The 22,540-nt window shown below is 44.4% G+C and overlaps 2 protein-coding genes across 3 annotated transcripts in view; both read right to left on the bottom strand.

Moving 5' to 3' along the window:
• Window positions 1-219: 219 nt before the first annotated feature.
• On the bottom strand, window positions 220-10,314 carry plcxd1 (phosphatidylinositol-specific phospholipase C, X domain containing 1). Of its 2 annotated transcripts, none has more exons than XM_053636465.1 (7): window positions 9,408-10,314; window positions 9,180-9,319; window positions 8,649-8,791; window positions 4,694-4,822; window positions 3,564-3,719; window positions 2,182-2,362; window positions 220-2,102 (listed from the first exon to the last, which is right to left on the bottom strand). In XM_053636465.1, the coding sequence occupies exons 2-7, from the start codon at window positions 9,301-9,303 to the stop codon at window positions 1,858-1,860; spliced, it is 978 nt and encodes a 325-aa protein (XP_053492440.1). In that variant the 5' UTR covers window positions 9,304-9,319; window positions 9,408-10,314; the 3' UTR covers window positions 220-1,857. The 2 variants fall into 2 exon arrangements, with proteins under 2 accessions (XP_053492440.1, XP_053492439.1); XM_053636464.1 differs by having other exon boundaries at window positions 9,180-9,310.
• A 3,690-nt stretch (window positions 10,315-14,004) lies between these two features.
• Window positions 14,005-22,540, bottom strand: part of jade3 (jade family PHD finger 3) — a 20,088-nt gene continuing 11,552 nt past the window's right edge. The window contains exons 8-12 of the mRNA XM_053636708.1: window positions 22,248-22,415; window positions 19,539-19,655; window positions 18,998-19,456; window positions 18,752-18,869; window positions 14,005-18,453 (exon numbers count right to left, since the gene is read on the bottom strand). Coding sequence (XP_053492683.1) covers window positions 17,672-18,453; window positions 18,752-18,869; window positions 18,998-19,456; window positions 19,539-19,655; window positions 22,248-22,415 — 1,644 coding nt within the window. The 3' untranslated portion in view covers window positions 14,005-17,671. The remainder of the gene's footprint in view (window positions 18,454-18,751; window positions 18,870-18,997; window positions 19,457-19,538; window positions 19,656-22,247; window positions 22,416-22,540) is intronic.

The raw sequence follows: 22,540 nt of genomic DNA, 5'->3' as shown, positions 1-22,540 counted from the left end.
GATTGTGCTTTATACCGATGCTTTCTTCTGTAAATTTGGGCGTCGGTTATAAGTTGACATCAATTCCACAAAGGCGGTAAGTTGCATATTAGTGGCCCAGGGTTAATCGCATGCCCGGCCATGTAGTATAATCATCCTGATTGGATTTTCCCAGCTTTCCGTTCACACCTGCAATACAAAGTAATCTCACATTCGACATAAAGACTGTTTATTTTTTTATTTTTTTATAATTCTCTCATGTGCATGCACGTTCATCTGCATTTCACACTCTAAAAGCCAGACGCCTCCTGAGATAAATGACCTTTTGTGTTTTGTTTTTTTTTTTGACCAGAAAAAAGTCCTGTGTAGATCACTGATATGATTTCAGGCGAGAAATAAATAAAGTCAAAGACAAAAGTCTGTGCTGAGCATGCAGTCTGAAGGGGGGGGGGGGTAACTGTACCGTTGCTTGTCACGAATTCTGCATTCTGATTGGTCAGAACGTGTCGATGAATTGTCTCTGAGAGTAGTCCCGGCTGAATTCACAGGGACTTGTGTAAAAAGTACATTAAAAAAAGGCGCCTTCGCGTCGAGACTCGTCACACCACGCTGCCGTTGATTATTTTCCTATAAGAGGAACCTTAAGCACCGTCATTGTTCCTCGAACGAGCTTTAACGACGACGCGGAAACGTAAATTCGAACGAAATTTTTTTTCCCGGAACAGAACCGACACGGAAACGCGAGCCTGCATTTCGATTTTGAAGGATTTCTCTCGCTCTGACGTGATTTAAAAAAAAAATGTAAATATCGTATCGCAACATGACGAGACGTTTCCTCGACACAAGATACGCATCACAGTATTTAGTAGCGCTGCATTTAAAAAATAAACCTCTTAAACGTTTTATTTCACGATCTTTAAAACACAGCAGAGGACAAAACAATCTGTAGACGGAAAATTATATTTTACAGGTGTAATGATTTAAACAGCAGAAAACTATCCAATTATCTGCTTGTTATTTATTTACATTTTTTTACCAAGGTATCTTGGTAACTATGGTAACTCAGAGTAGCATATTGTGAGAGAATTGATCACGATATTGATATTATATCGTCATATCTCCCAGTCTTACTTGAGAAAGTAGAGGTGGAGACAATCCTGTTAACGACATAATATCATGTCCCTGGAGTCCGGCCGTATTTATCCGAGTCTGTAGGTGCGTGTGAGCTGGTAACGGCGGCGGCGACTCACCAGACGTTTGTGATCACGATCACGAGATTCTTGAGCGACTATTGGGGAGGCGGGAGAGGGCGAGGTAACGTGACATAAATAAAAAAAAAAAAGTAAAAACCCGAAGACGCTACACTTTAGTGGATGGTTACAGATTTTAAAAATGGTATCTTTTAAGTACAGAAGGTTAAAAAGGTCAGGTTTTGATTCGAACGGTACGCTAAATTCACTTTCCAAGGTGAAAGATACTTTTTCAAAGTGTACCCAGTACCGAGCCTTGAGGGTCGCACTTCAGTAAACGAGCGACGCTACAGGTTCTTCCCTTTCTTTTCTGAGCGTGTGCTTTCAAAATCCACCAAGAGGTTATTGCCAGGGTAAGAGGTAAAACGTTAAGAGTAGAAGACAGCGCATTAGTCATACGAGTCATTAATAAAAAAATAATAAATAAAAAAACATTCAAGTCATTCAACTGTTTGTGCATAGCATTACTACCTGTACCTGAAAAGATTTTTTTAAATATATATATAAGTCCCAGCAAACACCAATAGGTCTAGTGTAGAGAATAGGTAAACATAAAATCCTGTGTGCCAAATATTGTGGGAAACCAAGAGCTGCATCATAATCATCATCATCATCCTCCTCATCCTCATCATGTGCTTCTACTCAGTAGATTTTCATTCAGCGCTATGACAGCCGGTATGAACTCGCTCTCGGTCACGAAATCGGCAGCGATGATATTGAGCGAGTCGGCGCCGGATCCGGGTTTCTGCCCCCGGACCCAGCCGAGCAGCGTCGGGTACGTCGACATGACCATGTCCTTGAGCGACTCCGTGGGATGCGAACAGATGTACTTCAGGTCCTCGGTGAGATTGATACCCGTCACAAAGAAGCCTCCTGAGAAATTAAAATATGTTATTCTCAGTTTCGTGCGTAACCATCTGACAAAATTTTTTATTTTTTTGATGGACGTTACCCGGACGGCCGTGTTGTTTCCTGCGTTCAAACTCCTCGATCAGCGCTTCCGCCTTACATTTGTTAGCCCACCAGTACGGTATATGAGACCACAGCGCCGTGTGGCAGTTAGCCAAGTTGTGCTCGTACGAGACGATCACCTGGTAACCCGAACTCCACAAGCTCCTCAGCGTGACCGCGTCCTGATGGGAAGACGTTACACTGAAATGATTACGACATCCACAATAAGCGGCGAGTCTCAGTGTATTCCTGGTTTATTATGTTAAACGATCATGCAATAAGTCAGGAATAAAACATTCCACGCGGTGCTTTTATATGGAAAATCATCCACCAGTAGGTGGCGTGATGGAGCGGAGTTATCTCTTACTACTCCGAGCTTGATCGTTTCCCAATAACAGCACGTCCCGGAACATTTCATTCCTCTTCTACTCCTCTCAACTTGTCAACGATGACATTTTACATTTCTTAAAGAATGACATCATACTTATTTATTTATTTATCCGTTTATAGTTACGTCTAATTCTGTGGAACGTCCACGAGGCAAGTTAGTTCCCGTTCTTGCTTTCGTTATAGCAGCTATAAACAGTAACTCGTCATTTTACCGAGAATCCGCCAAGCGTAAACTCCTACAAAAGCACTAACACTGGAGACTCCTTCTAGAAATTTACAGAAAAAATCGACCAATCAATCATCATATCATCGATTGCACGTGTTTTGAATATCTGTTTATGCGGACTGATGCTGTACAGACCCCTGTGAATGAGCTGTTGCTATAGAAACGATAACGTATTCGAACGTGATTTTACAGCTGCGCTACTTTCAGAGCTGCTCTTCGGGGAAACTAATCAACTTCTGACCAATCAGAATCCATGATCGTTCTAGCTAGCGAAACACGCACGTCCTATCGTCCTGTAATAATTTGCATATCGGTCGTGATTGGTCCAAAGCCACCGAGCCTATTATTGCGACATCACGAACTGAGATTGTGTGTATTTTTATTTATTTATTTATTTATTTTTAAATACAGACGTCTCTTCTTTTGATTAAAAAAAAAAAAATGTCAATCTGGCCCAAAGACTAATCTATATAACCAGAATCCACCATCCGACAACGATCTTCATCAAAGCTCCGCCTCCTGCTCACTACAGACACCCGAGTCTAATCGGCTCCTGTAATCGAAGACCGGATAAACAGCTCGGACTGGCAGAAAAAAAGCCTGGCACCTCCGTGGTGTGTGTCCTAGTGGTGTGGGCCTTGCTCATATATTTACATTTTTCTTGAGATTCCTGGCACTAGCTTAAGTTTTAGTTGCAACCTTCAGTTTTAGCTCCTCACATCACCACATGACGTTTTATAAGGTGGACATGGTGAAGCGGGTCATACCGTTTTAGGACACAGCTTGGAGTTGAACACGCTCTTTATGGTGGAGATGAGGAGCGTGTGGAGCTCTTGATTCAAGCCCTGGAAATGACTGAAGGACAGGATGACTATCTCTTTAGGATGAGCGTCCAGCCATGTCCTGATTTCCTTCAGTACGGTCTGTCGTGGAACGAAAAACAAGGAGTCAAACTACTAAACGATCACTCGTGCGTGTGTTCAGTACAGGGTCATGCAAAAGTATTCGCCCCCTCCAACCCCACCCCACCCCGCTTTGAACTTTTCCTGCTAACTCGCATTTTGACGTCCGTGTAGTCGCTTTCAGTAGTTTATTTATTTCACAGCTTCCAAACCTGTGAAAATCTCTCAATATATCAAGTTACCATAACAACCGCCATTTCGTTTACCGACCGGCTGTCGAGCGTGATTACTGATATTAGTGAGGGTCTGGTTTAAATGGGGAAAATGCGAATTTGCACCAAAAAAAAAAAATGGGTTGACAAGGGTTTGTCGAAATGACTAGTCTATATAAAAGTGGCTTGCATAAGTATTCACCCCCACCCCTCAAAAGAACTTTTTCCTCAGTTTGTAGTCTTACCTCCTGGAACTGATATTGACACTCAGGATGGGGATGAAAAATTAATAAATTGTTTTTCATTTACAAATACAAAAATCGTAAACAGTCGTCCTTGCACGAGCATTCAGTACTGAATTATGCTGCGTTCAACTGAACTCGGAAGTAGGAAATCTGAATGACCTAATATTCGAACTTCAATCTACCAAACGGGATGCCCAAAACATGGCCGCCTCCATGACGGCGTTCCGCTAGCAACAAGCTAACCAGCGGCCATATTGACATGACATCGTACGCCGGACTCGACCCTTAGTAGAAATACCATTTCGAGGGGCCGTTTCGTTCGGTTTTGCCATAGTCGGAGGTTGGAAATTACAAGTTACGAGCTTTAGTCGAATGCAGAATTAGTTCTGGTGTAAAGCGTTACCATCAGAAGTGGAATGATTAGTTTAGGGGGGGAGGGTTTAGTAAATATGCCACAACCAGTTAGGAGGGGATTAGTCAGAGAAGCAATGAAGAGATGCATGACCAAACAAAACAACTGAAGTTCTGTTTGATGTACCTCTACGGTAATAGTGGTGTAAACTCCATGGTAGAAGTAGAGATCAGAGGAGTTGTCGTTGGGCCGGTGCGCTATCCTGAGATCGCAGTATCTTACACCGCAGTCCAACTGTTCCTTCACGCAGCACTCCTACAGTGAATAATGTAAAGTACCTCCATTAATAATGCACATGACGGTGATCAGGGACTGCATGAGGTAAACACATTACACCCATACTTCATAAATCAACAATGAATGCCGCGTATCTGCACGAAGCGTTAGCATTTTCTCTACTCTAACTACAAACACGTACTGCTTTTCTTTTCAGTACTGTGGGGGTTTTGTTTTTTTCAACGACCAGATTGAGTGTGGAGCAAAGAGGAACGACCGCGGCGCAGACGGAGGTCTTTCGCCGTATCGTAGCGTCGTACAAGCGTTGATGTTATTGTACCCACCCGGTATAGTCGAGCGCAAAAGTTTGTTGAGAATTCCAAGAGGAAAAATACCTGAAACGTGGGTGTGTTGGGAAGAACGTCACGTATAGAGGGCTACGAGGCCCAAATATTGGACGAGCTTGGAGATGGAGATACAAGTTTTTAGAGAATACTCATCACAATCAGAATGATTTTTTGCACTGATATTTTGATCTATTATTATTATTTTGCCGCACAGACCCGATGCATATGTCTTCTTGATATAAACTGCATTTCTTCGTCAGTTTCTTTTCCATTTCTTCAATCAGCTTTGGTACAGGTGGGGAAAAAAAAAGTGCTTAAACAGCTCCTCGATGCTTGGATGCTTTCAGCAGGGTAGCAGAAGGCCATTTCTTCCCCCGCTGGGTAGATTGATCCGGCGAGCGCCGGAGACCGTACAGAAACGTGCTCCTGTGTAATAGGTTTTCTCTCAGAGCAGCAGTCGTAGTGCACGGTCAACGTCGGAGCGAATGAAATCCAATTCCGAAGAATGTGCCGTTAGAAGCAAATTGTAAACGTAATGCTTTTAACGCCCGTTTTTAATGCCCGGTGAGTGTTTGTCCTGCTGATTTAAGGTTTCAAAAGTGCTTTCATGGCATGGAAAGCAATTTTCATGTTTTAAAGTCCACCGAATCTGAGTATTATCAGTGGAGAGTGACGGTCGTGCTGCAAAGACATTCAACATAGCGGACTGGGGACAAAGCACAGACGGTGATATTAGCATTAACGTGAAGAAGAAAGCGTAGAGAAGCCGGTTTTTAGACTGCGCAGTTACGGCAGACGTTTAAAGATTACAAGATCCCAATAAAAACTTTCCGATTTATTTCTATGACAGACCGTGATCACGTGTGTTCTCGGTGTCAAATTACAGGATGGAGATCCTCTAACGATAGACCTGTGATTAAATACAGGTACAAAGCTTCCGAGTGAGCTCGAGGTAAGAAGCTTGTGATATCTGGTTTATGTACTGACGTTAAAACGACCGGATTTGCGGACGTCCTGATCGTAAGCATTCTTCCTATTGGTGGACGAGCGTTATAGCAGTTCTCAGATTTTCACTAATAATAATAATAATAATAATAATAATATATTTTATTCACGGGTGCCTTTTCAAGACACTCAAGGAGGACACCGTACAAGTGATAAGATACATAAGCAATATATGAAAAAAAAAAACAATATACAATAATACACAAATGCTATATTAAACAGAATAAGCTATTCTAAAAATAAAATTAGCTTTAAGACGTGATTTATTAATCGAAAGACTAGAATTATTAGGCATGTCTTCAGGCAAGGTATTCCAAAGGCTAAAAGCGCTACATCCCAGGGTAGTCAAACGTCCAGAAGACTCCGTAAGAGAGATATAGAAGCAGAAGTTCTAAGGTATCGGAGAAACGAATAAACATAAAGAAGATCATGAAGATATCATGGTGCTAAATTATGAAGAGTAAAGTCTTAAACTGAAACCCGGTATCTAACTGGAAGCCAGCGAAGTTGTCTAGGACCTGGAGACGTGTGCTCGATGGAAGGTGTTCGGGTTAGGATCCGGGCTACTGAATTCTGGACCATTTGAAGTTTGTGAAGAAGCTTTTGTGAAACACTAGTGAGAAGAGAATTACAATAATCAATACGAGATGTATAGGAAAGTACCGTCAAGGACGACTCCCAGACTTTTAACCTGAAGGGGAGGAGAGATGACAACAATAGTCAGTGGAAAGCCATTTCACAGATTTGATTTCGTGAATACTAATAAGATCTCGGGTTTTCTCGCTGTTAACCTTAAGAGAGTTGCATGTAAACCATGATGCCAGAAGTTCATTGTCTTTGGTCGCTGTGGCGCTGAACTGGCTGCCGGTGAGCACATCGCATTGTGCGCTCTGAGACTGCGGGCTAAATGAATTCCACAATGAATTTTATAAAACGTGGTTTCCGCGGAAGCAAATTTGGGCCGGAATATTCGTACAGTATAAAGCCGGCTTTAGTCACAGCTAGTAAGATTAAAAAGTCATTTGATTGGGCGAGAATCAAGGGACATTGTACTGTATGGATCTGTGACAAATTACAGGAAAAAGCTCAGATGACGCCCAAGCTTCAGCTTCCTCACAGACGGCATGAGGTTTCCTCCTAGGATTTCCTGATACTTCAATGAATCCATCTCACCTTCCACACGCTGCAGGTTTCCAGTGCCAGAGGATGTAAAGCAGCCGCAGAGCAACACCGAGCCTCCACCATGCTCGACTGCGGACGGAGTGTTCTTTCTTCATTCTTCTTCCTCCAGACGTACCGCTGATCCATCGTACTGAAAAGTGCAGTTTTGTTTCATCGCTCCACAGAACAGAATCACAAAACTTCTGTGGATTATTTATATGATTTTGAGCGATTTTCTTGTTCTTTTGGGTCAGTAGCGGTGAACGTCTTGGAGCTCTGGCATGGAAACCTTCTGCGTTTAGTACGCGCCTTACCGTGCTCACTGAAACCTCAGTGCCTGTTACACCAAGTCTTGCTGCAGGTCTTTTACAGTCACTCGAGCGTTTTTCACAACCTGCCTTCTCACAAATCTGCTTGCAGCCGCTGATACCTTCCTTTTTCTGCCCCGTCCAGGTATTTCATACATTTTCTACCCCTAGCCAGTTCAGGTATTTCATGTGTTCCAGCTCAAGCACACCTGATACAACTAATGAAGTCCTTGATTAGTTTAGCATCAGGTGTGCTTGTGACCTGTTTTGCATATTTGTGCTGTTGTGAGGGATTCTATTCAGGGGGGGTGAATAATTTTGAAACTGGAGAAATCATTCTTGAAGCATTTTTGTTTGATTCGTTCGTTGCGAACGGCTGAACATCTGTAAGTTTTGACACCAAACCTGATTTGCAATGGGGGTTGAATCATTTTGACTGCAACTGTATCTGTATAAATCAGTCCATTTCAGGTGTCCTGGCACAAGGTGTGTACGATTTGTTGACAGCACAAAATTCACGAATATAAATATAGTTATGAATATAGCACTAGAGCGAAGTTACCAACGGAGATCAGATTAAGACGAGAGCCATGAAAGCAAGCCTGTGGAACGAGCAGATTAATTTGTTTCAGCCACATTCCTGTGGCATTATAAGCAAAGTAATTCTGTTGACCACCACGGATGATTTCCAGCGCTCTCTCGTGTGATATTTTAACGTTGCGGCATGAGGAAGAAAACTTCTGAGGAACTAGACTGAAAAGAGAACTCCCTGACAGCAGGAGTATAAATAAGTACTCTTCCACAACTGTACACTATAAAGACTGACAGTACTGTGTGTGTGTGTGTGTGTGTGTGTGTGTGTGTGTGTACAGTATGTTCAGTATGAGCAAATTGTCAATAAGTGTCCTGGGATGATCGACAGGACCGTCTTTATGATCACAGCAGCAGCTCTTAGGTATAAATCTACAGTGTCGAGTAAACACCGATAAAACTATTTGTATTTTTTTATCTTTGTGAAGCGCAAATCTTTAGGGGAACCTTTACCTGCGTAATCGCCCACTTGTAAACAAACGGCCGTATGATGGGCTTCATGTACTTGTCTAGCCTCTGGAGCATATCGGGCTGCTTGAGGTCAATGGGCGAGCGGTTATTCATATCCAAACAGTACGTGATCGCGTTATGACTTCCTGTAAGGAGGGGAAAAAAGCAAAACAAAGCCAGAACAAAATGTATGACGATTATCAGGAGATTGAAACGCATTACAAGTCATCCGGTAGATCGTGTAAATGTACTGTACGCGGCGGTGGATTAACATCAGCCTGGACTCTGACTACGGAGTGGTGCTGACGGTGCACACAAGCACGCAACCTGACACCGCCCGTGCCACCACCCATTCAGTGAGCCGTTTATCCTTTTTAACACGACTCTACTGGGAAATACAATGGCAAATTACGCGACGGTGAGAGCTTGTTAGTTGTTATGATGCACAATCGGGTGCACACTGGAAATATCTCAGAGGGTTGTAAGGAAACCGAATCGAGACCGACGTTCACATAGACAACGAATGCCGGATACCTGGGATGGCCAAATTCCACAAAGGGATGTCCCAGAGTCCACTTGGCAGACTGGCCATCCATCGGTCCATGGACAGGCCTCCGAGCGACACCAGGCTTCCCTCTGATGGAGCTTCAGATGACATGTCGGACCTGCAAAAACTGATTTAATAACGGAGCGCTCGAACGATTTTAAAAACAAATCATAATAATCCCAATGATTTAGTCTGAAAGAGCTTCAAGGACAAACCTTCTGCCAAACGTCTATTCAAATGAAGGTATTCAAATGGACATGACAGGGTGGGAGTGGAACCCTGGAAAGACAACACCTCCTTTCCTTTCCTTTCCTAAAAAAATGTCCAGAAGTTGGACTAATCCCGGGACGAGTTGTAAATTAGTATGAAAACAGGAAATACAGGGTTGAGTTGCAGTGCGTCCGCCAGGTTCATTCAAACCCGCTGCTTCATCTGTGAGGGCTGGAGACACTCCAGAAATGTTTCCCAGGTAGAAATGAACCGAAAGGTAACCATGAGAAGTGTTCGGCATACAGAAAGAGTCGCAGGTTCAGAAGATTTCCAATGCAGACGCTCCGGGTTTTGGAGACGCGATCATCCGGAATGCGCATGCGCAGGCGCATCGCCGTGAAAACCGGCGTCCTGTCATCGCTTCCGCGTAACAAAACAAGCACATAACAATCATAAGAAAGCCCGACACCTTCCACAACGAAGCTCAGTGGTCGAATTAGATTAGAGAAATGATCCGAGTCATGAAACCGTGTCGGTTCGTGAGTCGGTTGGTTGAATTAAGGCGGAGTTTGGCTTCCTGTGCACTGCATGCTAATGCACAACGGCTAGTTCTGTAGGTCGTGTGCCGGTAATTAGCATATTAGTTCCCACCATAACAGATGTCTGAATGACATTTTCACGCTTTCTTTTCTTTTCTTTTTTTTTGCCCAACATTTATTTGTCAGGAGGCTGGTTTGCTAAAATGCTGAGCTCAGACTGAAGCACACTGCAGTAACTGCTGGACTTTTCCCCCTAAATACGTCCTCACCTGCCCCACAGTGTACACTTCTGCCTCAGTCACTGCTGACCAGAACAACTCATTAAAACACATGAGACATGTCTAGTTCCTAATGGATTTCTAATGGTCTGGAAGGGTAGTTCCTATCTATTTTTAATCTGATGGTAATCACTTAGCCTTCTTATGAAAGATTAGGTTTCGGTGGTAGCCTACACTGAGAAATACATGTGCCTTAAACTGTATGTTCTTTGTTGCTAGTGGTCCTTAAGGTCCAGTAAAGGTGTACTATATTCACATTTTCAAGTACTAAAGGTAAGAACGATGCACCCTTGATGGTCCCATCCTGCTGAAGAAGAAAACAACAACAACAAATAGAATAGAACACTTTCATAGAATTTGTAATGGATTTTAATGGTTATAATGGGAATTGTACTGGTTTTCATGGAAACTGTAATGATCCCTGTTGCTAATGTTGTAAGTTTTTACTTCAGAAGGTACACCTTTCATTTATTCAGCTTTAGAGTAAAGCTTGTGGTCCTTAAGGTCCAATAAATGTGTACTATATTCCCATTTACAAGTACTAAAGGTAGGAACGATGCACCCTTGATGGTAGCATCCTGCTGAAGAAGAAAAAAAAACCCCTCATAGAATTTGTAATGGTTTTAATGGTTACAATGGGAATTGTATTGGTTTTAACGGAGGCTGTAATGGTCCCTGTGGGTCTCTACTGGTAATTTGTTGCCTTCTAGTGATGGCATATTATGTCTAGTGGATACCATTAAGGACCAATAATGGTAATAATATTTAGCCGATGTGTTGTAATGGTATTTGTAGGGGAAACCATTAGAATTTTCGTGAAGGTTTGTATTGTTGTTGTTTTCTCAACAGGGCACCCCAGTGACAAGTCAACGTACAGTTTGTTACCATTATTTCAGACACTGTATTTAATAGTAACGCTAACAAAAACTAACAAGCATCTGATGGAAACCATTACGCCAATTCACATCACATGGTGTAATCCTTTAAAGATTTTTCCAATCGATTGTAGTGATGTAAACTCTGTCGATTGAAGGTATCAAACACTTGTTTTGGTTTTATTTTTAAGCCATTTTTTTTTTACCTTCATACACCACCATTGTCAAATCTATGTGACAAAACAAGTCCCTTCCCAACTCTGATGCACTGTTTTTCCCAGTCCCAGTTCAACATCATGGTTATGATCGCCAACAATGCAGACCTTTATTTTTTTTAAAAAATATATATATATAAAATCAAAACAACATTAAACAGTTATTTTTTCACCAAGGACATTAAATGGCCTTATATGGCAGAGTAGAGCTGAGAATGAGACTAAGATGTTTTTATCCTTTCTAGCTACAAGTGCTATAAGAACTCTAATCCATCATACGTTGATATAATCATGCAGTTGGTTTGGAATAGGATTGTGGTGTAACTATTTAATATCCAAATCGAAGTAATCTAACGTATTATGCGACAAAGTTCTCTCATTTAGTTTTTTGTTGACCAGGAGTCCACTTTAACCCGTATTTACACAATAGCATCGACTGACCCTCCCATGACCTCACTGGATTTCCCTACAATACATCTCATGGAGCTGCTCGTTCAGTCTCTTTGTCCTGCTTTACTTAACAAAACCTTTTCAGCGACATAAAAATAGAAGAAAAACAAAAAGCTCCTGTGCTCCATGATATAATGGAGCGTTTACACTGTACCCTTAAGATGTATACACGTACTGGGTTGTACTGTTATAGAAAAAAATGAATCAACAATAGGGTGGTGTGATGGAAGCAGAGTTACTGTTAAAGTGGTCAGTAAGAGTATATCAACGTCTGGTTTTGTAGTAAAACGTCTGGAGACTTTGAGACGTGTCATAAATACACAAGATGTTAACCATACTGCATTTTGCAACGGCATTAGCTATACTGTTACGGAATAACCATACCAGAGTCTTTACTGTCGTTACAACATTACACCCTCGTACTGCTACATCTTAAGAAAAACCTCCCATTGGATGTAATGACTCTGCTGCGTCAGACTCATTTCAGCGCTTGCCATCCCCATAAAATAGGGCGTTCTTGTTTGTAGAGTCAACGCCTATCATTATGTCCCTTTAACGCCAGGCTCCTGCTGTAGGACCATTAAAAGATTCTTACTGACTTGCTCACAGGCTGAACTAAGCAAACAGTCGACTCCAAGTCAGCTCGCTCTTAGATATAATCAATACGCCCGAGGCAGCAGTAATTTCACTGCTTCACAAACAGAGCTGGAATCAAACTTAAACATGTATACAGTGGGGGAGACAAGTATTGGACACGTCAACATTTTTTTTTTTTTTACAGTAAATATATTTCCAATGAGGTTATTCACGTGAAATTTTCACCAGAGATCAGTATTAACTCAAGAAATCTGGAAATATAAAGAATTCACAACACTAAAGTCCGTGAATAAAGTTATGTGTAATAAAGTGGAATGACACGGGGAAAAAAGTCTTGAACACGCTAAGGAAAAGCAGTTCTCCAAGGAAAGGTAAGGCAAGGAACCGGCTGAAACCTGTAAATAAATATATCGTCTATCTGTGCAAATTAATATCAGCTGGGTTTGTAAATTGATGGTCTATAAAAAGGCTTTTCGTTGGCAAGGTGTCACACAAGAAACAGTTTATGATGGGTAAAAGCAAAGAGCTCTCCCAAGACCTTCTGAACCTTATTGTTGTGAAACATATTGATGGAATCGTTTACAGACGTATTTCAAAACTTCTGAATCTTCCAGTAAACACCAGTGGGGCCTGTTATCCACAAGTGGAAGCAACATCACTATGTCAACCGGCCACGCACAGGAGCTCCTCACAAGATTTCTGAGCAGGGAGTCAGAAGAATAGTCAGAAGAGTAGCCCAAGAGCCAAGGAGCACTCGGAAAGAGCTCCAGAAACACTTGGAGGCAGCAGGTGCCATCGTCACAGAGAAAACAATAGGCAATGCTCACACTCACTCCGCAAGACTCCATTACTAAAGAAAAGGCATGTCGAAGCTCGTTGAAAGTTTGCTACAACTCATTTGGACAAGCCGACGAAATACTGGGAGAGTGTAGTCTGGTCAGACGAGAGCAAAGTTGAACTTTTTGTCTGTCACGCTACACACCATGTTTGGAGAAGAAATGGCGCTGCACATCACCCTAAAAACACTACACCAACAGTGAAGTGTGGAGGTGAAGCATCATGGTGTGGGGCTGTTTTTCATCACATGGTACTGGCTGACTTCATATAACTGAAGGAATGATGAATGGAGCCCTTTACCGGGAGATTCTTGAGAAGAATCTGCTGCCATCCACCAGGATGATGAAGATGAGACGTGGGTGGAGCTTCCAGCAGGACAACGATCCAAATCATACAGCAAAGGAAACTCTCACTCGGTTTCAGAGAAATAAATCAAGGTGTTAGAACGGCCGAGTCAATCGCCTGACTCGAATCCAACCGAACAAGATTTAAAGACGATATGTTTAGAAGAACGGGCCAAAATCACACCTGAATACTGCGACCATTCATTTCTTCATACAGGAAACGTCTTGAAGCGTCATTACAAACAAAGACTTCTCCACGAAGTATTAAATACATTTCACTTAGCGTGTTCAGTACTTTTTTCCCCGTGTCATTCCTCTTTATTACACACAACTTCATTTATGAACTTTAATATGTGGATTTCTTGATATTTCCGGATTTCTTGAATTAATACTGACGTCTGGTGAAAATTTCACGTGAATAACCTCACTGGAAATATATTTACTGAAACAAATGTTGACGCGTCCAATACTTATTTCTCCCGCTGACCTAATTCAGATCTCTTTCTGTCGGAGGTACATACTGTAGAGATAACATTTTGCCAATAAAAGAGCAGATAGTAAGCACACGTGGATGATTACCGCCTCAGCGTCTCGGTCATGGATTATCCTATAGGTGTGTTAGGAGCATGATGTGCTCTTAGAGACAGCATCAAGTCCAATATGTCCAATAAGTCCAGCATGTTTACTTTAAAATCATGTGGCAACAACTAGTCAAACAAACTCCAGAAACAAATATTTAAAAAGTTCCTCCAGTGCATTCAGATCATACATTACCGATGTCTGTTTTTGGCGTGAAGATGATCATTACGTAAGGAATAACACACTCGGTGTCATGCTGTTTCACGCCGTTTTATTCCTCATATACAGCAGCATATTACCAAATGATTGTCATTTTTAATTTATTATCCGTTGATATTAGAAACAATAATATAGAAACAAAGTGTAAACTCCTCTGTCCTGAAGATGAGGTTTTACCTCTGACTGTTACAAAGCGCCGACACTGGAGACTCCTTCCACAAACGTGCAGTAACTGTCTCCTCCCAGGAAAAACTCGGCCGCATCGACGATTCCTCACGTTTACGTCGGAACGTCGGCTCTACGACGACGTATCAGATCGAGTGCGTCGATGTTAATAGGAACCTGCGCTACTGTCAGAGCTGCCGTTATAGAGATTTAAAAATCAACACGTCCTGACCAATCAGAACGCAGAATCGGCAGCGGAAGACACAGCGACACCGTCTCGTGAAAGAGACTCAGCGGTGCGTCCGAGTGTTGAAACATCAGGTGGGAGGTTTTTAAAAAATAATAATAATAATAATAATAATAATAATTTTATGTGACTCAAGGAATCGTATCGAACAGGTTCTACCGCTAATGCAAAGGGAAAAGAAAGGAGAAAAAAAAAACACGTAAGAACAAACCAGTTTGCATTTCAAAGTTTATTGCAAGAGGCTCCATCTTCAAAAAAAAAAAAAGAAAAAAAAGAAATCCATTTCAATATATAGCATCAGGTAAGAAATAATGAACAAAAGGACCGTACTCGTATCCAAACATGACGCATAGTTCATGCACACTGTTACAGTGTTCTCTATTGCCTGCAGTAGCACACAGTACACAACGATGGCGTGAATCTGGACGTGTAGATTATTTCTCCTGTGACTTATCGCGAGACGTGTTCAGAAAAAAAATTCTAAAAAGCATGTAAGATTGGTTCGTTATTTCAGAAAGAAAAAAACCATTTATTCAGGGAATTACACGTTTTACTGTTCTACTGCACCGTGTAAGTGATTTGTCCAAGTATACGATTAACATCGCGCGTGTCTCTAGAACACATTTGTGCAAGACTACTGGTCTAGTACATACACGACAGACAGGACGTGCTAGTCTCCTAGCTCATGGCAGTCTTCCTCAATTTTACGAGTGAAGTAAGTAACTGCTTTGTAATAACAAAGCAATGCGTTCTGTGTTATGCAGCATTTCAGGGTTTGGCGGTTTAACGGTAAGTGTCCACTCGCGATTTCACGTGCCGCACCCCGTCGGTTGCAGTGGAGAGATCTGCCACGTTTGTGCAGTGCATGATGGGCGCACGATGGCGAAACAAATCTTCATGCAAAACGTTATGCAAATGAGCGCGGCCGCCGTGTCGCGTCGAACCAATCAGACGAGGGCTCCGGGAGAAGGAAGCTGGGCGGAGAGAGTAGCGATGCGAGTTATAGTTCTTTTTAGTGAGCGAGTGAATCATTTGGATGAGATCACCAATAAGAGTCGACTCTTCTGGTTCACAAATGACTCGTCGTCTTTTTTTAACCGGACATCTGGGATATTTTGAACGTTTTATAAACTAAATGAGGGCATAAGGGATGCAAGTTGTGGGATGGGAATTCGAGTTTTTCTTAGTGAGTCAGTAAATCATTTGGCTTAGTTTACCAATAAGAGTCGACTCTTTGAGCTGACAAATAACGCACTTGGCTCTTTTTTTTTTTACTGGTCAAAGTTATGTAATAATTTGAACATTTCTTGATCAAATAATGGCATAAGGGACACAAATCTTGGGATAAGAACTCTATAGTTCTTTTTAGTGAGTCAGTGAATCATTTGGTTCAGCTCACCAATAAGAATCGACTCTTTTGGCTAACAAATGACTCATTACCATCTTTTAAAAAAAAAAAACATAAAAAATTTTAAACCAGATAAACTTTGCGTTATTTTGAACTTTTTTAAAATAAATGACGCCACTGGGTACACAAGTCATGGGCTGGGGAGTCCAGTTCTTTTCAGTGAGTCAGTGAATCATTTGGCTCAGCTCACAAAATGACTCCTTGCCATTTTACCATACGAAGTTCGCAACTTTTCAAAAACTTTTTTGAATAAATCATGAAACGGGGGACGCAAGTCATGTTTCAGGGCAATATCTAAACATAACCATGACCCAAAAAAGGGCACTCGTCCTTAGTTTTGATGGATGAAGGAATCAGATTCATTTGATTTAATAATTACTGAAAGCCTGACCAGGATAAAGCGGTTATTAAAGAGGAATTCACTCCTGCGAAGAAACAGCTCAGATGTTGAAAAGAGATTTCCATGGAAGCATCTTTAATTAATTTATACTGGAAGAGCAAAAATGTTACCTTCATCAACGAATAAAAACTGGGTCATATTTGACTCGGAGTCGACTCCTTCACGAACGACACACGGGTAAGACAGAGAAAGGCTTTGAAATGACTCACAATGTGCAAGTGGACACGTAGTCTTAATCTCTTTTCAGCTTTCCTATGACAAACGTCGATTTGGTCCGGTATATATTTAAGCTCCCATAAACTAGTTTCCGAAAAGGATCAAGTGAGCATCACACTGAACTCTCTCTCTCTCTCTCTCAGATCTAAACTTTGCGATACTTTGGGAAGTCGAGCTCAACGATCGAAACCGTAAGGGTAGTCAATAATATAATGCCGAAATCACGTCCCACACTGCACCCTGGTGGCCACACAGTGTTATAGTTTTAACACGGTTTTAATTTCGTTGGCAGATAAATTCTGGCGAAAGTCTCAAACACACGATACAAAAGATCACGTAAAAAATAGAGCGTTAGTTTGGTTTTTTTTAAAAAACGAATCATTCGACTCTCATCCGATACCATGTACACGTTCAAAAACACGAGTTTCGGTTACTCACAAGACACCGGGGATTTTAAAAACGAGAGGAACGCTAAGGGACGCGGATCAGCCAGGCATGCTAACGCGAACGTGAACATCAGAGAGACACAAATCCACGTCGTCAGACTCAAACGCTGTCGTTCTTATGCCTTTATTCATTTGCATAACCATAAGAATGCTCGAAGGATGCGGGAAATCGACATCACTCCTGACACACGAGCTAATATTTACAGTACACAACCTAGAAATCGTAAGCAGTATATACACAGAAACGCTGCTAGACGGCTAGACAGTCTGTAGTTTATAAGGCAGCTCCGTTATGACGTAAAGACCGCTTTCTATAATCCGCCACGGCACTTTTTCGACCCGTCGGCCGGCGCGACCGGAGACCGTTCCCCTCCTGTGGTAGGCGACGGCGCTTCACGTTAGCAGACCTACAGCAGATTCGTTTGGTAGTTCTTGTTTCGCGCCTGCAAGCTCATCACCTTTGCACGGAAGTCCTGGAACCTAAAGAGACGTTCCCTCGGGTTCCTCCGCGGCCGTAACCGCCAGCCGCGGTCCTCTCGCTCAACCCTCTGCCCCCGCCTCTCTGTCGCTTGCCTTTGGCTTCGGGTTCAGAATCGCTGAGCTCGAGGTCGGGGCAGTACCCGTCGCTCTCCTGGTATCCTCCTCTTCCGCTCTTTGGTGCTCGTTCGGCGCTCGGCGCTTTGCCGCAGTTCGTCCGCTCTTTGTTTTTATGCCCGTTCTTGTTGGCGCCCCAGAGATCCGCAGTAGTCCGTACCAGGCTGACTGTGGCTTCTTTCAGAGTTCTGCTGAAGTGCTCCATTGTGGATTTGTGAAACGGCTGACCTTTCCCAGAATGCTTCTCGCACGCTGCCTGTTCGGGCGGCGTGGGGTTTCTCTGAACCGTAGGCTTCTCCACGATGCCGTTGGACTTCAGCGAATGCTGGTGCGGTCTGTCCGGCTCGGGCTTGGCCGAGTGGCCGTGCAGGGCGGCGTGCAGCGCCAGAGGCTTCCCGGTCGGCTTGGCGACGGGAACGACGCCGTTGGTTCGCTCCTCCCTCGGCGCCCGGCTGTGCTGGAGCTGAGGTTTGCCCTGCCCCATCCCGGCGCCGCTCACGTCGTACACGTTGCCGCTGTTATCCGGGCTCAGCGGCCCGTTTCCGGACTTGGTGCTGGTTTTGCTTTTGATCTTGAGTTTGATGGTTATCCGGGGAGGAGGCGGGAAGATCAGGTTCTCCACGTTCGACGACACCGGCAGCTCTGCGCACATTTAAAACAGTGGATTAAATCAAACACGGGAGTCATTTTCGCCGCTAACTGTATTTTTAAACCGAATTGTTCTCAGGTTGGTTTTTGTAGCGAGACGCCCGAAAAGAGCGAGCGCTGCCCGGAGCGTCTGAAGAAAAGGCGCGAAACCTCTTTTCACACAGGATACGACACGTCAAGTCACACGCTGAAACACAGCATGCACAGAACGACGTGTCGAACTCACGAAAGGACTAAACGCTCAGAGACGCTCCTACGAGCTAACGAACTGGATGAACTTTCTCCGCATTACCTGCAGCTTGTTCCTGGTTCATGAGCTTGACGTGAAGGTTGAAGATCTGCTCCTGGACTTTACTCTGAGACAGTTTCAGCTTCTCTCTCCGACTCACCATGTAGCACAGGTTCCTCACCTGGTGGAGAGAAAGTGGGGGAGTGAGAGAGTGTGTGTGTGTGTGTGAGAGAGAGAGGGACAGAAATTAAATTACTCATACACTTTTACTGAGATGTTTGAATGGGACAGCAGTGGCGCGACACTAACCCTCTCCAGGTCTTGGCGGAGGTGCATGAACATGCGCATGCGCGTGTGTATGCTGTCCTCCTGCGGCCCCCGCAGCAGGTTCTCCTCCTCCTCTTTAGGCGGCAGAAGGGCTTTGTTGAAGCTGCTCTTCCTCTTCAGCTTCCAGTACTGGTAGATAAAGTCGAGCAGGTGCAGAGGCAGCCCCAGCTCCTGCGCCACCTCGTCCGGCTGCACCAGCTTGTAGAACTCCTCCTCGAGCTCTTGGAGCTTCTGCGCTCGCAGGCCCACCTTCTCGGTCTCCGTCGGGGGTTTGTGTCGGGCCGGGCTCAGGCCGGGTTCGCCCGCTTTGGGCTTGCTGTGCTTCAGGCAGTAGGATTTGAACTTGACCTCGTCGCCTTCGTCCAGGATGGTCTTCATCTCCAGGCTGTGCTCGAAGGCGCAGGTGACGTGGAAAGGGATGGTGCAGTTCTTCACCGAACACTGGAGAGGATCGGGGAGAATTAGACGAGCGGCTTACAGGAGCTACGGAAGGAAGTGTCAGACGTCGGACCTCGCGCCTTACCTGTATGCAGGCCCCGGTTTTGATCTTGCAGAGGCTACAGATCAGAGACCAGCGGCTGGGTGGAATGTGAGACAGTTTAGTGATGGGCTCCATCCTCTCTGGACATGCGATGCTCACCTACACACACACACACACACACATTTTAATCGGATATACCTGAATGATCTAAACCCTCAATCATACACCGAGTCGTTTTAACCAATAAGAGCTTCGTAACCTTTTTTTTTTTTTAACGGAATTCAAGTACTGAACGTAACTTTTCAAGAAACGAACAAAACCGTACGACGAGAAAGAAGAAAAAAGCTCTGAGGAAAAACTCCGCGGCACAAACCTAACACTGTCTTCTTTGTTAAGCTTCGTTTTTCGCTAATCGCGGATTACGAACTCGCCGCCAGAGTTTTCGCGAGTTTACGCTCACATTCTCGAACAAACCCCCTCATGTGGGCGGGGCTTAACCGCGATTTTACTCTCATCGGCTAGTGAGATTCGGACCGACGGCTCCCGGACCTGGAAGTAGAGTCACACTCCTGAGAGCGCATCTCGAAGAGAAAAAAAAAAGAAAAGAAAACGAGTCGCACAGACAGAGAAAGAGAGAGAGAGAGAGACACTGACGGAGAGAGAGAGACACTGACCTGACAGATAGAGAGAGCGAGACACACTGACCTGACAGAGTGAGAGAGAGAGAGAGAGAGAGAGAGAGAGAGAGAGAGAGAGACAGAGAGACAGTGACCTGACAGAGAGAGAGACAGGGAGAAAGAGACACAGACAGACAGAGAGAGAGACACACACACACTCTGACCTGACAGAGAGAGAGACAGACAGAGAGAGAGAGACACTGACCTGACAGAGAAAGACAGAGAGAGATAGACAGAGAGAGAAAACACTGACCTGACAGAGTGAGAGACAGAGAGTGAGAGAGACAGACAGAGAGAGAGACACTGACCTGACAGAGACAGAGAGAGACAGACACAGAGAGAGAGACACTGACCTGACAGAGTGAGAGACAGAGAGAGAGAGACACAGAGAGTGAGAGAGACAGAGAGAGACACTGACCTGACAGAGACAGAGAGAGAGAGAGACACTGACCTGACAGAGAGAGAGACAGAGAGAGAGACACTGACCTGACAGAGAGAGAGACAGAGAGAGAGAGAGACACTGACCTGACAGAGAGACACTGACCTGACAGAGAGAGAGACAGAGAGAGAGAGACACTGACCTGACAGAGAGAGAGACAGAGACACTGACCTGACAGAGAGAGAGACAGAGAGAGAGAGAGACACTGACCTGACAGAGAGAGAGACAGAGAGAGAGAGACACTGACCTGACAGAGACAGAGAGACACTGACCTGACAGAGACAGAGAGACACTGACCTGACAGAGAGAGAGACAGAGAGTGAGAGAGACAGACAGAGAGAGAGACACTGACCTGACAGAGACAGAGAGCGACAGACACAGAGAGAGAGACACTGACCTGACAGAGACAGAGAGACACTGACCTGACAGAGACAGAGAGACACTGACCTGACAGAGACAGAGAGACACTGACCTGACAGAGAGAGAGACAGAGACACTGACCTGACAGAGAGAGAGACAGAGAGAGAGAGACACAGAGAGTGAGAGAGACAGAGAGAGACACTGATCTGACAGAGAGCGAGAGAGACAGACAGACACAGAGAGAGAGACAGAGAGAGAGAGACACTGACCTGACAGAGAGACACTGACCTGACAGAGACAGAGAGACACTGACCTGACAGAGAGAGAGACAGAGAGAGAGAGACACTGACCTGACAGAGAGAGAGACAGAGAGAGAGAGACACTGACCTGACAGAGAGAGAGACAGAGAGAGAGAGAGACACTGACCTGACAGAGAGAGAGACAGAGAGAGAGAGAGACACTGACCTGACAGAGAGAGAGAGAGAGAGAGAGAGAGAGAGAGAGACAGAGAGAGAGAGAGACACTGACCTGACAGAGAGAGAGACAGAGAGAGAGAGACACTGACCTGACAGAGAGAGAGACAGAGAGAGAGAGAGACACTGACCTGACAGAGAGAGAGAGAGAGAGAGAGAGAGAGAGAGACACTGACCTGACAGAGAGAGAGAGAGAGAGAGAGAGAGAGAGACACTGACCTGACAGAGAGAGAGAGAGAGAGAGAGAGAGACACTGACCTGACAGAGAGAGAGAGAGAGAGAGAGAGACACTGACCTGACAGAGAGAGAGACAGAGAGAGAGAGACACTGACCTGACAGAGAGAGAGACAGAGAGAGAGAGAGACACTGACCTGACAGAGAGAGAGACAGAGAGAGAGACACTGACCTGACAGAGAGAGAGACAGAGAGAGAGAGACACTGACCTGACAGAGAGAGAGACAGAGAGAGAGAGAGACACTGACCTGACAGAGAGAGAGACAGAGAGAGAGAGAGACACTGACCTGACAGAGAGAGAGAGAGAGAGAGAGAGAGAGAGAGACACTGACCTGACAGAGAGAGAGAGAGAGAGAGAGAGAGAGAGACACTGACCTGACAGAGAGAGAGAGAGAGAGAGAGAGAGAGAGAGAGAGAGAGAGAGAGACTGACCTGACAGAGAGAGAGAGAGAGAGAGACAGAGACACCCAAACCTCAAATATGAATTAGGAGCTAATGTGCTGACTCGGCAAGTGAGGAAGTCGGTCTCGCCGTATTTCCGTTTGCGTGAACTGAAATGCGATGGTACCTCGGGTATCCAGAGAGCGCAGCTGACGTGCGCCCACTTCGTTCCTGCTCGCGTGGCCTTCATCGCTCCTCCCTTTTTGGGACAGAGTATACACTGCGGGTCGATGCCGAGAACACAGGTCCTGCACAGCCAGTTTCCATCCGGAACTTTCACGATGCCGTAACAAGCCTAGACGAGAAACAGCCCGGGGTTATGACGAGAAACAGCCCGGATTAAAGCGGAAGTCGTCGTGACTGTCGTCATGATCCGTGTCTCGAATCGAAAAACTCACCCCGGAGACTACGTTCAGAAGT

Source organism: Ictalurus furcatus, chromosome 11, assembly GCF_023375685.1.
Source record: "Ictalurus furcatus strain D&B chromosome 11, Billie_1.0, whole genome shotgun sequence".
NCBI classification, from domain to species: domain Eukaryota; kingdom Metazoa; phylum Chordata; class Actinopteri; order Siluriformes; family Ictaluridae; genus Ictalurus; species Ictalurus furcatus.
This window is presented reverse-complemented; position numbering and strand designations above follow the sequence as displayed.

Bases quoted from the DNA above. Each gene is read 5' to 3' on its own strand.
- plcxd1 (XM_053636465.1), bottom strand. From the start codon at position 9,303: ATGTCATCTGAAGCTCCATCAGAGGGAAGCCTGGTGTCGCTCGGAGGC. The intron at 8,792-9,179 runs GTATCCGGCATT...CCCTCCTTACAG, and splicing joins GTGGAATTTGGCCATCCCAG to GAAGTCATAACGCGATCACG. The intron at 2,363-3,563 runs GTATGACCCGCT...TCTTCCCATCAG, and splicing joins CCAAGCTGTGTCCTAAAACG to GACGCGGTCACGCTGAGGAG.